At 52.2% G+C, this 15,901-nt stretch overlaps 1 protein-coding gene across 1 annotated transcript in view; it reads right to left on the reverse strand.

The window, feature by feature from the left end:
• Nucleotides 1-15,664, reverse strand: part of IGFBP3 (insulin like growth factor binding protein 3) — a 33,258-nt gene extending 17,594 nt beyond the window's left edge. Inside the window, exons 1-2 of the mRNA XM_077302790.1 lie at nt 14,611-15,664; nt 5,162-5,382 (exon numbers count right to left, since the gene is read on the reverse strand). Of these exons, the coding sequence (XP_077158905.1) occupies nt 5,162-5,382; nt 14,611-15,025 (636 nt within the window). The 5' untranslated portion in view covers nt 15,026-15,664. The remainder of the gene's footprint in view (nt 1-5,161; nt 5,383-14,610) is intronic.
• Between the last annotated feature and the right edge of the window lie 237 nt (nt 15,665-15,901).

Consider the following 15,901-nt stretch of genomic DNA (forward strand, 5'->3'; position numbering starts at 1 on the left):
GTAAGAACATAGGAAAAGCAATACTGGATCAGGCCAACAGCCCACCCTGTCCAACACTCGGTGTCACACCATGACCCTATGCCAGGTGGCATCAGGAGGTCCACCAGCGGGGCCAGAACTCCAGAAGCCCTCCCACTGTGGCCCCCCAAGCTCCATAAATACAGCACATCCCTGCTCCAGACAGTGTTTTATACCTTGCGATTACTAGGCACTGATGAACCTCTACTCCATAGCATGTTTGTTCTTATGAAGCCCTGTTCACTGAAGCTTCACTGAAGCAGAAAGTCATCCAGCTACGGGGGTGGAGGAGAGGGAGTGCTTCCCGGGAGCCTGGAAAGCACACCCCGAAGCATAGAGACACATTTTTGTAAATGGATGTTTACAGCTTGAGATTCTAGTATGCAATCCTTCTCCAGACAGCTCTCATATTTTCACTCCCCACCCTGACTCACTGGCAGCCTCTTCAATAAACAAAGCAGTTCAGAAACAATGGCTGCAGGTTACAAGCCTTTACGTCTTTAAAAAGAGAAATAACTAAATTTAAGTACTGATAGAAGACTGGAAAGTTTCAGCGTTTTTGTTCTCTGCCGAAATCCCAGGGTAAATTCTAGACATGCCGTTGTTTTTCTCAGCTTCTTGTCTCAATGTTATTTTATCCCAAATGTTGAGAAGCAACGTTTGCTGAGATTAGCCGCCCTTAAAGGTAAAGGTATCCCCTGTGCAAGCACCAGGTCACGTCTGACCCTTCGGGTGACGCCCTCTAGCGTTTTCATGGCAGACTCAATACAGGGTGGTTTGCCAGTGCCTTCCCCAGTCATTACCGTTTACCCCCCAGCAGCAAGCTGGGTACTCATTTTACCGACCTCGGAAGGATGGAAGGCTGAGTCAACCTTGACCCGGCTGCTGGGATCGAACTCCCAGCCTCATGGGCAAAGCTTTCAGACTTTCAGCCTTACCACTCTGCGCCACGAGAGGCTCTTAGCCGCCCTTGGTGGGAACTTATTTTTATCACCACCACTGTCTCTTTGCAGCTTTCTTTTTCAAAGGACGATGCAACCGACCAAGTTGTGGCCGCACCACCTCAGGCTTCTCAAAGGCCCATGAGTTTCATTGGCAAAACTACGCCTCTAGCTATAGAGAAAAAAAAAAACAGCCCTAGAACTCGGTGAATGATTTATTTTGCAAGCTCAGGAAGATCAGGAGACTCGGGAGCAGAGGGGAGAGGCACCCCGGTCACCTCCACACTGGATTTAAGAGATCTGAAAATATTTATTTGCAGTTGGCTTCTATGCAGAGTTACTCAGAAATGGGTCCTACCAAATTCAGTGGGATTCTTTCCCCAGTAGGTACATACAAGAATGCTGGTAGTGTCATGTGCACAGCTGTGACATTTTTTTAAAAAAACATTTAAAAATCTACGAAAAGGAGCCATTTCGTCACCTTACCAATGCTGATCCTGACAGGCAGGCTTTTTCAATCATGAGCAGCATAATGCTAAGCAAAGGGAAGCCCAGTGAGTTTAATAGGCTTAGTAGGGTAGAACAAGGAATGGGCAGAAATTGCATTTTTGTGCTTGAGCCAAAAACCACTTCAGTTCGTGAATGTCTCTTTGTGAACCACAAACTACCCTGAATTTGTGACAAACCATCATTTCTGAGCTGGCTGGCGCATATCTGTAGGTCTAACTCAACTTCCGATTGTGCTGCCATTCCTTGGGCCCCTAGAGCTGGCTGCAGCCTCCCTTGCCAGAGGTCAATGCAGTGACCCCAGAGTTTTTCCTTCCCTGCCAGTACTTCACCATAAAAATAATAAACAAAAGTCTGCCTTCTTACACTTGTTGAGTTGCCAGCTCTGAGTTGAGAATTGCCAGGACTTTTTTTTTTTGGAGGGGGAAGGGTGACCTGCGGAGGGTGGGAGTTGAGGGGGCTGGACCTCAGAGGAGTGTGATGCCTTAAGAGTCCACTCTAGGGAAACTGGTCTCTGTAGTCTGGGAATCAACTGTAACAGAGGGAGATCTCCAGCTGTGTCCTGGAGGTTGGCATCCCCATGCACCTGGCAACCAGACAGATGAATAAAACAAAGTTACCTTGTACAGACTCTGATCCCCGTATTTGAGATTGGGAGTGGACCTGAGAGCAGCCTGCCTGCTTCCCTTTTGACACAGACCTCTGGTTTCCTCCTTGTGAAAGAGAAGCAAAAAGCCAGGCTCCCTTGGACTCCCGCTGGAACATCTCCCTGCCTTTCGCGACAGGCCAAGCAGTCAAGGACACATTGCACATTTATCAGACTTCCTCTGTGCACTTTCCACTTCTGGGGGGGGGGGAGAAGGGGTATGGTCGCTGTCTGCATTTCTTCCCACCCCCTTTTCCGACAACATAAGCGGGTGTCTGGGAACAGCAGGGTTTTTGACACCAGGCCAAGAAACAACCAGCAACATTTTGTGCTTTTGCTGGCACGGGGCATGGAGGCAAAGCTGCTCTCTTGCCAAGCGCTGTACATGAACAAGAGTATTCCTCACTCGTACTGCCTACAACCCGGCTGGGCCTGCGGACTTTGTGAGCCGCATGGAAGAGGATGAGGAACAGTGGCCATCTCATCTCCGCGTGTTAACTCTGCCCGGAGGCGTTTTCAGCATGGCAGAGAAGTTGCTAATGAAGGCCTGACTTGGCTGGATGCGCAGGGGGAGACTAGACAGCAGGCATGTGCAGCACTTGCTTGATAATTGGCCGCTCAGGGTACAGGCTCACTTTAGCTGCTCAAACCACACGGGCTCTGTGGGGGTGCAGAACCCCCTCGGAAAATTTACCTGTGTTTTGAAGCACCTGTTTCGCTCAAAATTCCTCAGGCATCTCCTGAGCAAACCACCCCCAACTTGCCTAGGAACTGCAGTTCAGTTGTAACTTGGTAGCGATTCTAATCCTGCAGCTGACTGATTTTTACATACTATATAATTTCCTTGCCAGTCCCACACTCCTATCCATGTACAGAGGCTGAGTAACGATGTTTATTTTGGCTCTGGGAACTCAAAGGCAGCTGACATCATTCTGCTCTCCTCTTTTCTATTCTCACAGCTATCTTGTGTGGTGTGTCAGGCTCAGGGTGTGTGACTGGGCCAAGCTCACTTGGCCAGCATCCATGGAGATTCGAACCTGGGTTACCCAGATCCTAATCCAATGCTTTAACACAGGGGTAGTCAAACTGCGGCCCTCCAGATGTCCATGGACTACAATTCCCAGAAGCCCCTGCCAGCATTTGCTGGCAGGGGCTTCTGGGAATTGTGGTCCATGGACATCTGGAGGGCCGCAGTTTGACTACCCCTGCTTTAACAACTACAAAGAGTCGGATTTTGTACTCCACTTTTCTCTACCCAAAAGTAGCTTATAATCTCAAAGTAGCTTATAATCTCCTACTCTTCCTCTCCCTACCACAGGCAACAGGTGAGGTAGTTAGGGCTCAGAGAACTCTGAGAAAACTATGACTGGGCTATGGTCACCCAGCAGGCCTCAGGCGTCTCAAAGCGATAACTATCGCCTTCCCTTCAGAGACACTCTTGAGACCGATTCTGAAGACGGCTGCCACGAGTTTGCGATGGGGCTGTTTGCCCCGTCATTTCCTGTGTCTCTATGGGGGACCATTTTTGGTGGCAGACCCCATCCGCCCCAGATTTTTACCTCCACATGAGGCGGCCAGGGGAGAAAGGTTCCGCCATGCAGGAGGGTGGGGGCTACAACGCAATCCCACCTTCATGAAAACACAAACATGCCCCATTCGGCTCTGTGGCATTTCGCAGCACCATGGAGCCAAAGGGGGCCTGTTTTGTATTTTCACAAAGGTGGGATCGCCGACTGAGGCATTTCTTGTCCCTTCTGGAATTCCTCACACGGGCCTGGCCCGACATGACCGTTGATGAGACCTGTTGCACGAAAAGGACCATGAAAGAATTGTTGTTCCCATGCTGCGGGAAAACCGGGGGTCAGATTTGGGCCAGCCCTCGGCCAGACATCAAGGGGACATGGGAATTAGTCCTGCTGCCAGACGAGCAGTAAGGTGGGGCTTATTCCCCATGCAGAATCGGTACGAGAGAATCAAACCACTTAACCATGCCACACTAGCTCTCCGGCAATAGTTGCAGCCCTGTTAATGTTTGAAGACCAGGCATATAAGGATGTTTTATTATGATTACATACATCACTGGGAGGGAAGGTGGAATGATACAGCCCAATTTCATCTGTTCTCAGAAGTTAAACAGGGTAGGTGGGGCTGAGAGAGTTTGGAGAGAACTGTGACTGGCCCAAGGTCACCCAGCAGGCTCCAAGTGAAGCATGAGTGGGGAATTGAACCCGGTTCTCGAGACTCCCACTCTTAACCGCTACAGCAGGCTGACTTTTTAGAATGTGCAGCCTCCTTGAAAAGCTGGCCTAATTAAAACTGCTTTAAATTCCCTGGCTGTTTCGCCTCAGCAGGAACATTCATCTCAACATTTCTCCTCAGGTGGTACTTCGGACACCTCAATTAAGTGAGATAATTTACTTGGACAATTCATTGGGGCTCCTTCCTACAGAAAGAGCATTCTTGGGACTGTAATCCGGCAACAAAATGCTTATTGTACACGGAGAGTCTGCACAACATACATTTCTTGAGGACAGCTATTTGCTGGGAATCTAGTCTTCTAATAATTCTGAGGGCTTCATAATGCAGGCAGTGGCTCATGGGAATTGTAGTCCATGGACGTGTGGAGAGTCACATGTGGAGAGTCACAGGAGTCATTATCCATTTACTGCAGAGTCCTCAAACTTTTGGGGCTTGTAAACATCATTACAATCTGACACAACAGGGTAGGCAGAGTCACTAAATGGCTACCACTGAAGGTGGAGATAGCCACAAAATGCCTGCCATATTTTCCTGTCATGCAGTGAAGGTCTTTGTGCTGCGGCAGCAAGCAACATTTTAAAAAATCTGCAAGCCAATTAAATCTTCAGTGGCTGATCAGAAGCCTTGCTGGAAAAAAGCTCTACCTGCCCCCACCCCCATTCTAAAGACACTTGGTGGCCACCAGGAAAGCTGCTTTCCGGTACCATTTGGGGGGCCTCTGATTTAAGGCAATCATTCATGGAGTATGTCGTCCCCCCCTCACCCAAGTTGAATGAAGGATCATACTTACATATTCTGTCTCCTGCTTGGATTCTGAAGAGAAATTCAGTGTGTCTGTGCTTTGTGAATCGTACTTGTAACGCTGGGTATTTTTGGTTTGCTCTTTCCTGATGATGTCTATTTTGGTGTAGTGAGCATGCGACTTGGAATCCGACAACCTGTGTGTGTTGGGGACAGACTGATTCTCTGTGCTGCTGAAGTTCTGGTCTTCTTCTGAATTGCTGGAATTGCCTTCAAAGGAAAACAAAGAGAGCAGTCAATAGAAGTCAGTTAGGCCAACAACTTGCTAAGAATAACTGACAACGGCCCACACACGTGCCCCCTCTGTTGCGGCTCCCACCTTTCAGAATGGCCTGCCCGAAATCACGAAGCTCCCCTTCTCTTGCCCTTCCGCAAACTACACAAAATTGAACTTCAAGCAAAGGTTGGATGCACACTTTTCTTGGATGCTTTAGGATGCTTAGGGCTGATCCTGCATTGAGCAGGGGGTTGGACTAGATGGCCTGTATGGCCCCTTCCAACTCTATGATTCTGTGATTCTATCAACTGTTTGAGAGGATCCTTTTCCGTTTCACAAACATGACTCGATAAAGCATTATAGGCTGTGGCCTGTTCGGGATGCACATGGCCCTAAAAGTTCCCGTTCGGTTCAGGAGTTATGGAAGCTCCAGAACTGAACCAAAAATGCCCAAACTGTGATTCAGGGCTCTAAAGGGGGGGGCAAGTTTGCACCAAATTTGGGCTTATGAACCAGTTTGTGCCTATCTCTAGGAATGATACTACTGATTATAAGTAGGATTCCATTTATGTAATTTCAGGACCGCTTAATGTGTCATGTGAATACTAATACTAGGCTCCAGTTCTTATGGGTGGTTCCATCTGTTAGGATTTTAAAAATCCTAACGCACTGGTTACAGAATATCCTATTTTGTTTGTACTGGCACACTACAGAAACGCTGCCTTGAGTCCTTGTGAGAAAGGCGAAATATAAAGCATGGAAATACATACAGATAAAATAAGCTTTTGCCTTTAAATAAAGATGACCGTAAAGCACACGTACACATACACACACTGATGGTACTCTACCAAGAAGAATTCCGACAGAGGGAAAGTATCAAGGGGAACAGGGCAGATGAAAAGGAATGAGAAAAGAAAGACGGAACGGCACAAACCTGGGCTAAATTCAGACCTATATATACCGTTCTTGGCTACCTTGGGCACAATGCCACTTATTCGGGAGTAGCCCACTGAAGCAAGCGTCGCTATTTTAGAAGAAGAGGTTTGCCAAAATCACCCTCAGTATCATATAGACAGCTGGATCTATTTCCTGAACAGAAAGCTTTTACTGTCTGCTCGGGTGAAGAGACCTAGTGACTTTTTCAACCTATCATTCCGCTGTTATTACTGGGTTCTGGGCGCTTGTGTATCTTGCGCTTATATTTAGACATTTGAAAACGCTCCTATAAGCTCTAAATTGATTTGTTTTCTCAGTCGTAATTTTTAAACCGCGGGCAGCTGGAGCGACTCGGCTTCCTTGGGATGGGAAGGCGCATTTCGGTTTCCCACCGGGAGAGGGCTCCGCGCACCCTCGTCGGGATGGCGTTTGAAAGTCCAAACCGAAATCAGTGGCCCAACTGGCAGTGCTGACAATGCAAACCCTACGCAGGAAACACAACCCGTTCGCTGTAAGCTGTTGCTGACTTTTATAATCGACTCCTTGCACAAGAAAAGGAACCGTTGTAGCGCTTGTATTTTAAAACGCATAATCAAAGAGGTGTTTTAAAATACGGGGCGAGCATGGTGACATGACTTTACCCTGCCTCCCTTTTCCAGCGTAACTGCGGCTGGCTGCCATGTTTTCCGAGATATTTGTACAAGTAGTATCTCTTTAGTCCAGGGGTAGTCAAACTGCGGCCCTCCAGATGTCCGTGGACTACAATTCCCATGAGCCCCTGCCAGCGAATGCTGGCAGGGGCTCATGGGAATTGTAGTCCATGGACATCTAGAGGGCCGCAGTTTGACCACCCCTGCTTTAGAGCATTTGAAAGCTTGCGTTTCAGCACTCTGGCTGAAGACCGTCTGTGGCATTAACCCGATAGATTTGCTGCTGTCCCCATAGGGATGGGCAGGAATTCACAACCTCAAATTCATCATGAATCTGGCTGGTCCCTGCTCCCCAGCTTCAGATGCAGCCCCCCTTGAACATTGCCAGGACCTTTTTCCAGGACGTTTAGTTTAGGGTTTGGACCATTTGAACCTTGCAGCTGAGCAGGGTGGTCTTCCCCTCGGCTGTTGGTTCTGACCGACTCTGAGATATTTCCAAGGGGGAGGAGCAAAACTAGCTGCTGAAATGGCTGCCAAGCCTGTCGTTTCAGGCTGACAGCAGATGGACGTCCACGCCCCACCGGAAGGCTGAAATTATTGCAAACTGTTTCAAGGATTGTGTTGGCTTCCACCAGCTTCCAGCTTGGTATAGTGGCTACGAGTGGGGGCCTCTTGTTTGGAAAGCTGGGTTTGATTCCCCACTCCTTCACATGCAGCCAGCTGGTGACTTTGGGCTAGTTTGGTGTAGTGGTTAGGAGTGCGGACTTCTAATCTGGCATGCCGGGTTCGATTCTGCGCTCCCCCACATGCATCCAGCTGGGTGACCTTGGGCTCGCCACGGCACTGATAAAATTGTTCTGACCGAGCAGTGATATCAGGGCTCTCTCAGCCTCACCCACCCCACAGGGTGTCTGTTGTGGGGAGAGGAATGTGAAGGCGACTGTAAGCCGCTTTGAGCCTCCTTCGGGTAGGGAAAAGCGGCATATAAGAACCAACTCTTCTTCTTCTTCTTCTTCTTCTTCTTATAGTCCTGTTTGAGCTGTTTTTGCGGAGCAGCGCTCTCAGAGCTCTCTCAACCCCTCCTACCTCACAGGGTGTCTGTTTTAGGAAGAGGAAGGGAAGGTGGTTGTAAGCCGCTTTGAGACTCCTTAGGGGTGGTGAAAACCAGGGTATAAAAATTGACTCTTCTTCTCCCAAGCTGGGGAAGGGGGGAAGGAAAATCAATGAGCAATCACTTTGGCCTTACAGAAGAGAGGTGTGTGGGCCCCACTGTCAGGCAGAACTGGCAGCAAGCCACTGGCAGGGGATGGAGGAGGGGGGATTGGGTTGCGAGATCCAGGTTGGGGAATTCCTGGAGATTTGGGAGCGTCATCTGAGGAGGACAGGGACCTCGGCTGGACAAAATGCCATTGAGTCCATCCTCCAGAGCAGGGTTAGTCAAACTGCGGCCCTCCAGATGTCCGTGGACTACAATTCCCATGAGCCCCTGCCAGCGAATGCTGGCAGGGGCTTCTGGGAATTGTAGTCCATGGACATCTGGAGGGCCGCAGTTTGACTACTCCTGCTCCAGAGCATCCATTTCCTGCAGGGAAACTGATCTTGGTAGTCCAGAGTTGAACTATAATTCTGCCACATCTCCAAGCCTTACTTGGGGGCTGGAACCCCTAATGCCAATGACCACTTACCTAACTTCAAATGTAAGTTGTTGTTTGAACGTGGGTAGGGCCAGCTTTCTAAGCCCCCCCCCCCCATACAAGGAGCTAGGGCTCAGTGTTAGACCATCTGCTGGGCATATAGAAGGTCCCGGGTTTAACCTCTGCCTGAAAACCCGGCTGAATGGCTGCCAGCCTGAGGGAATAGTAATGCTGATGAACCAAGGGTCCAATCCAGTATAGAGGAGTTTCACGTGAAGGGATGGAGAGCACCTTTTCTCAAGGTCACCGAGAAGAGGCCTTTCAATCCCTGTGATCGCTGTTTTTTTTGTTTTTGGGGAATCCAGAAACCATCCCCACTGTTTGGATCATCCAAGCTGATCCTGTGTTGAGCAGGGGGTTGGACTAGATGGCCTATATGGCCCCTTCCAACTCTATGATTCTATGATTCTATAAGCCCACTGGAAGAATGGCATCTCTATCATTCATGTAGGGTGCTGACCACATCTTTGGGCATTGCCATTATCCCATGAAGAGAGTGAGTACGAGGCTGAAGACACCAAATGTCCCTTCTGCCGCTGAACACTGAAGGGGGGAACTAAAAGAGGTGAGCAACCAGCCGTTCAAGGAACCTTTGTTTTTTCTGCAACTGAACTTCGAGGGAACCCTTTCCCAGAACACAACCAGAAACCCACATGTGCAACCCCCTGACCTGGTGGAACGAGCTGCCAATGGAGTTCCGCAGGGCCTGTAAAGTGGTGCTCTTCCGCCAGACCTACGGCTGAGGTCAGGGCACCCCAGAAATATTTGGGTCTCCTCTCCTCTATCCCCCCTGCTTTGGGTTCCTTCCTCTCTAGGATATTCCACTACTGTAACAACGTAAAATCCCCAACAGGACAGTGGCGGAATGGCAAAGCACTTATAGAGTTTTTACTGTGTTTTATCATGTTTTAATGTGCTGTGCTTTAAACTGTTTAATTTAGAGTTGTAAACTACGTCGAGCCTGCTTGTGGGGAGGGGCAGCCTAGACATCCTTATCCATGTTTCCTCTATATATTTGTGAAACAGCCTGGGGGGTGGAACATGTCCGGCTGTCCAAGTTGGAATAGGGTCAATCAGGGTGCAGCCAGCTTTGGCCCTGCCCCTGCAGCTCCCGCCCTCCCTCCCTGGACTTTACCCTTTTTGCTCTCAGATGTGCCTCAGCGCCTGGAGCCAGCAGCAGGTAAGGGGAGGGGGCCCTGGGCAAAGGGTTGTGGTGAAGGGCCTGCTAAAGAGGGCCTCCCGGCCTGCTAGACTGCGCCTGATAATGAGGGCCTCCCAGCCTGCTAGACAAGGCCTACTAAGGAGCTCTGTCCCGGGCCTGCTAACGAGCTGCCCAACCCCTGCCTACCCCACCTTAAGCTGCCTGGCCAAGGGCCAGGTGAGGGGACCCATTCAAGACCTATTCTTAGGAACGGGCTTTGAAGCTAGTTTAATTATAAATAATTAAACAAATGACCTCATCTAACCAGTGCTGGTTAGGACTTGGGTGGGAGACCACCAAGATGAGGGCTGCTCTGCGGAGGCAGGTGATAGCAACCCTCGCTCTGGCCAGCCTCGAAAACCCAGGGAAGGGGGCACTGTAAATTGGCAGTAACTTGGCGGCACTTCCTGTCACCGCTGTGATATGCAGCAAACCTGTGCTGGATCTCCTAATTTGCAAAAAACTAACAGGAATGGCTGAGGATTATCACCCCCCACCAGTGCTGCAGCCTCTGCTCCCTCAACGTAAGCTTTCCCACCCCACCTCAAACAGGCAGGAAAGGCTGAAGGAGCAGCTCCTGGTGGTTTGGATCATCTCACTCCCTTTGGCCCAAGCCCAACTTTTGCTTTCTCCTGGTACGCTCTATCGCCATCACCCCTCCGCTATGCCCCTGAGACCGATCTTGGTGCAGCTTCTCATCGAGCTTGAAGCCAGGGCTTAAGGTTCCCAACCAGTGCATTTGAAACTTGGCCTCAAAGAAAAACAAATACTTCCTTTCAAGTTGCTACAATGTAGGAGTCCTGCACTGGTAACAGGTAACATGTCAGGGAAGAAGAGGAGTGTGGCGGGATTGGTCCAGCACCTGGGAGAACTCGGGAACCTCACATTAGAAGAAGAAGAAGAAGAAGAAGAGTTGGTTCTTATATGCCGCTTTTCCCTACCCGAAGGAGGCTCAAAGCGGCTTACAGTCGCCTTCACATTCCTCTCCCCACAACAGACACCCTGTGGGGTGGGTGAGGCTGAGAGAGCCCTGATATCACTGCTCGGTCAGAACAATTTTATCAGTGCCGTGGCGAGCCCAAGGTCACCCAGCTGGCTGCACGTGGGGGAGTGCAGAATCGAACCCGGCTCGCCAGATTAGAAGTCCGCACTCCTAACCACTACACCAAACTGGCTCTTAGAGCAGCTCTTAGAGCAGTGTTCCCCAACCTTTTTATCATCAGGGACCGGTCAATGCTTGACAGTTTTACTGAGGCTCAGGGGGGTAGTCTTTTGCCCAGGGACATCGCCACCGACTCCTGAGCCCCTACTCTGTTTGCTTTCCTTCTGCTACTCCTGAGTTCCCACCTCCCACTGGGGAGCGCTGCCAGCAGGAGCTGCCCAGTGCCATGCCAAGGGGGAGCCCCAACCATGGCGGCTGCCAGAGAGCACCAAAGGTGAGCCGCAGCAGCTGGGGAGGAGGACGTAGATGAGCCGTAGCCCTGTACCGACTGATCTATGGACCGGTACCGGTCCCCAGACCGGGGGTTGGGGACCACTGCATTAGAGGATTCACTCTTACCCGGGACTTCTCCAACAGCTTGTCTTGCCCAAGGGGATTGGCGTTTAAGCTGAACAACCATGCCCCACTGAGAATCAAAGAATTGTAAAGGACCTCCAGGGTCATCGAATCCAAGGCCCTGCAGAATGCAGGACATTCTATAGTCGCAATTCTCAATTCCCTTTAAAGACAAGCTCAGTTTTAAAGCTGCTGCCACATCCGCTGGCGCATTTGCATGGAGCCAAGTATCACTCCCCCACACAGCAGAACAGCAATTCCACGGGCTCTCCCCTCCGTTTTGTGACATCCCTGCTTGCCTCCCACCACAGGACCCGGCCTCTATATAGTCCCACCCTGCTGTACTTTGGTCAGCCGTGTTCCAGAGCCCTCCAGCAGCCTTCTCCCGCCCTTTCCTCTCCCACTTTCTAGGAACTTCACAAACAAATCATCGTTTGGATATAATTTACGGAGCTGGCAAGGCCGTGTCTGCTGAGTCATTCATTCCTCGAGGAAAGCTCTGGACAACTGCAATATCCTCTCCTTGTCCCCATCTTTGGGGAAGAAAGGTTTTTTTTAATGAATCCTTCCATACCAGAGCTCTAAAAAGCTACATATTATCCAAAGTGTAAGTATGTGCATCCATAGCATTTCATAACAGATTACAAAGAGGCGTTTTTAACATAGGAGGAATTCATTCTTTTCTGATTCAACCCCAAGAGATGTCAAGCAAGCTTTTGCTAGAGCTATTTCACTTTCCCCACTCTAAACCAAGGGACATTTTACCCCCCAAATCTCTAACCCCCCTTTTTTATATTGGATTAAAGGAAAGCATTTTGGTAACATAAGCACACAACCTTCCCCCCTCCAAATCCCCCTCCCCCAAGTCTGGCCCAGGATGTTTTAGACATGAACTCAAACAAAACACCAGGCGAGATACTGCAGAGTAAACTTTACTACGCTCCGAACAGCAGGGGCTGGGATTGCACAGGAAGTCCCACGCACGCCTCCCTCATCAGCAAAGAGCGATGTATGCACGTGTGCAGGCACACAAACACATCACTGATAAGAACAAAGTCTTGAGTCCAGCGGCACTTTGAAGACCAACAAGTTTAAGGTTGAATCCAGAGGTCTTCAAGGTGCCGCTGGACTCAAGACTTTGTTCTGGTGATTCCGACTCACAGGGCGATCCATCTGATAAGAACAAGGTCAACTAACTCTGTTAAGGGCTGTTTTGCAGACCGGTGCATACATGCACCCACATGCGTGCCTCAAGAGCTGCTGCTGCCCAGGAATTACATGTACTCACATAAGGTTTAAAAGTGCACAGGGTATTACATGCCCAGGCCATGGTAAAGCTGAAACATTTTAGACTCATGCAAAGTTATTTTGACGCATCCTGCAACAAAATTTCTGCTAGGCATTTGGTTGAGGGTGACCAAACTAAAAGCCCCCCCCCCAGAGAACCCCTTCCCCCTGTACTGAATCCCAAACTGATCTAGCTATGGAACCACAGTTAGCAAGTTAATTGTCATGGAAATGCTCCAGGAAATGTTAGTGAAACTGTTATAATCTGTTATGGAAACTGTTATTGTTGTTTGCCCACAAGCAGCTGAGGTCTGCTTTCGCACATACCTACAGAGAGCACATGTCTGCCTGCCCCCCCCCCCTCACATGAACTCTGAGGCCTCATGCTTCAGAATGCACATGCACCCTGTGCACCCAAGATAAACTGAACACATGCCGCCACATATATATGTGGGATCTCGCTCACAAACGCATGCAATGTTTACACGCTTGGGCAATGCATGCATCCTGAAAGTGCATTAATGCTGCACAGGAGGTTCCTCACATACAGTGTGCAAAACACTTTCATCATACACATATGCCACACATCTTTGGACAGCTGCCCTCACATGCTGGCCAAGCACAGCGTCCTGGTCAACCTATCCGAGAGTCACAGATTTAACATTTATACCTTGCTTTCCTAGAGCCTCTTGTGGCGCAGAGTGGTAAGGCAGCCGCCTGAAAGCTTTGCCCATGAGGTTGGGAGTTCAATCCCAGCAGCCGGCTCAAGGTTGACTCAGCCTTCCATCCTTCTGAGGTCGGTAAAATGAGTACCCAGCTTGCTGGGGGGTAAACGGTAATGACTGGGGAAGGCACTGGCAAACCACCCCGTATTGAGTCTGCCATGAAAACGCTAGAGGGCGTCACCCCAAGGGTCAGACATGACTCGGTGCTTGCACAGGGGATACCTTTACCTTTACCTTTACCTTGCTTTCCTCTCCACTGAGCCCTTAAAGCAGTTCTCCCCTCCTCCTCCACTGTGACGGGCCCATGGTCACACGGCAGGCTTCCACTGCGCAGGGAGGATGCCCAAGTGGGGCTCCCAGAAGAGGTAGTCAAACTGCGGCCCTCCAGATGTCCATGGACTACAATTCCCAGGAGCCCCTGCCAGCATTCGCTGGCAGGGGTTCCTGGGGATTGTAGTCCATGGACATCTGGAGGGCCGCAGTTTGACTACCCCTGTACTACAGCACTGAACCAAGCACTGAACCAAGGTGACTGCGGACCACTCTCTCAGCCTCACCTACCTCGCAGGGTTGTTGTGGGGCCGCAAAGAGAGGCGGGGAGAAGGGCGAGCACGGTCCTAAGCGAATGAGGTGAGCAAGGACATATCCCCCCCTCCCCCGCGCCCTGTTGCAGTTTTGCTGGCCAGCGTCGGGTTGCCAGCCTCCACGTGGTGCCTGGAGACCCCCCCCCCCACATCACAACCGCTCTCCAGGGCCTATTCTGCACACAATAGATGTTGCACTTTCAATGCACCTTAGAAGTAGATTATCCTGTTCTGCACAGGGAAATCCAGCGGCCAAAGCACATTGAAAGTGCATTATCCTGTGTGTGCAGACTAGGCCCAGGTGACGGACATGGCCCGGCTAGAAACCGCACCTTCGGAGCTCCCTGCCGATTGGGACCCGCGCGACCAGGGCTGCGGGGGCCTCGTCCGCACCCGGCGGCGACGGAGCGGCGGGATGCCCGGTTCCCCGGAGCAGGCGGGAAGAGGGCGCGCGGGGAAAGGACAAAGCCCTCCCTCTCCTCGGGCGCCGCGAGCTTGGCCCCGATCCCCCCGCTGGAGAACATGGCTGCTCGGGAAGGCCTCCTCCTTCCGACCCCCCCGCCCAAGGCTCCGGGCTCCCGCTTACCTGTCCCGCGCAAGAGGAGGAGGTCGCGGAGCTTGCCGCCGCCCGCCGCCCCTCCTGCTCCGGCTCCTGCTCCCGCGGCGGCGGCGCTGACGTTGGTGCAGAGTCCCTTGCCGTCGAGGAGCGCCTGCAGGGGCTTGGGCTCGTGGCCGGGCGGGCGGCAGCTGAGTCCGGCGCCGCAGCGCTCGGTGTAGACGCCGCAGGGGCGGCCCTCGGCCAGGGCGCACGTCAGGCAGCAGCCGCAGCCGGGCTCCCGCACGGGCTCCGCGCACTCGGGCGCCAGCGGGCGGCACGCCTCCAGGGCGCGCGCGTCGCACGGCTCGCACCGCACCACCGGCCCCACCGCCAGCGCCAGCCGGCTCAGCAGCGCCGCCGCCGCCGCCGCCCACAGCGGCACGCACAGCAGCGCCCACGCCATCGCCCGCCCGCCCAGCGCCAGCGGCAGCGCACACCGCCGGGCCCGGGGCGCCGCGGGCGAGACTCGACGGGCAGCGAGCGGCGAGCGCGGAGAAGCGCGCAAAGGGGGCGCGCCGGCGGCGGCGGCGGCTGGGCAGGCGGGCGGGCGGACGGAGCCTCGCCTAGCGCCGCGGCGTCGCAGCCATAGCCCCGGCCGGCCGAGAGGGAGTCGCTGGGGAGAGCTGGCGACGCCGCCCGAGCGCCCTGGCCCCCTGCCCCGCCTCGCTTGGCCCTCGGAGGAGATTAAGGATGCATCTGGAGGCAGGCGGGAGAGGAGGAGAAAAGGCCTCCCAAAATACCCAGCGCTTGCAAAGTTGCGCAAAGTCTATTTTCTTTAAATAAATAATAAATAAAAAAAAGCCAATGCCGGTTTAGCAGAACTTCGAGAGGTTCGCTCCCCCACCGGGAAAAAAAAAAAAAAAGATGAGGCTTGCAGGAAAGAGGAGGGGGGGGGCTGCAGGAATGGCGCCAAAAGCAATTTCACCAAGATCAAAGCTCCCTTCGCTTGTGATTGTGAGTCTGAGAGTCTTATTATTTAAGGCGGCTCCTGGTCAGCTCCCTCGCCCGACCTTGCCTCCGTCTCGCCTCTCCTGCCGGCCGCACTTCTCGCCTATATAGGAGTCCGGCGCAGGACACGCCCCGGACCATGAATAATGAACCACTTTGGCGGTGGGGGGGGAGGGAGGGACGCCTGCCATCCAGGTTCCGGCGCGGGCCAGGCGGGGAAGGGGAGAGAGAAACAGCCCGGCGAGGTGCCGCCGAATGCACCTCCCCAGCTCGCGGCCAGGGGAGGGGGGGGGGGCGGAGGAGGAGGAGGAGGAGGAAAGGCCCCGACATG

The sequence above is a fragment of the Paroedura picta genome, chromosome 11 (assembly GCF_049243985.1).
Source record: "Paroedura picta isolate Pp20150507F chromosome 11, Ppicta_v3.0, whole genome shotgun sequence".
Classification (NCBI taxonomy): Eukaryota; Metazoa; Chordata; class Lepidosauria; order Squamata; family Gekkonidae; genus Paroedura; species Paroedura picta.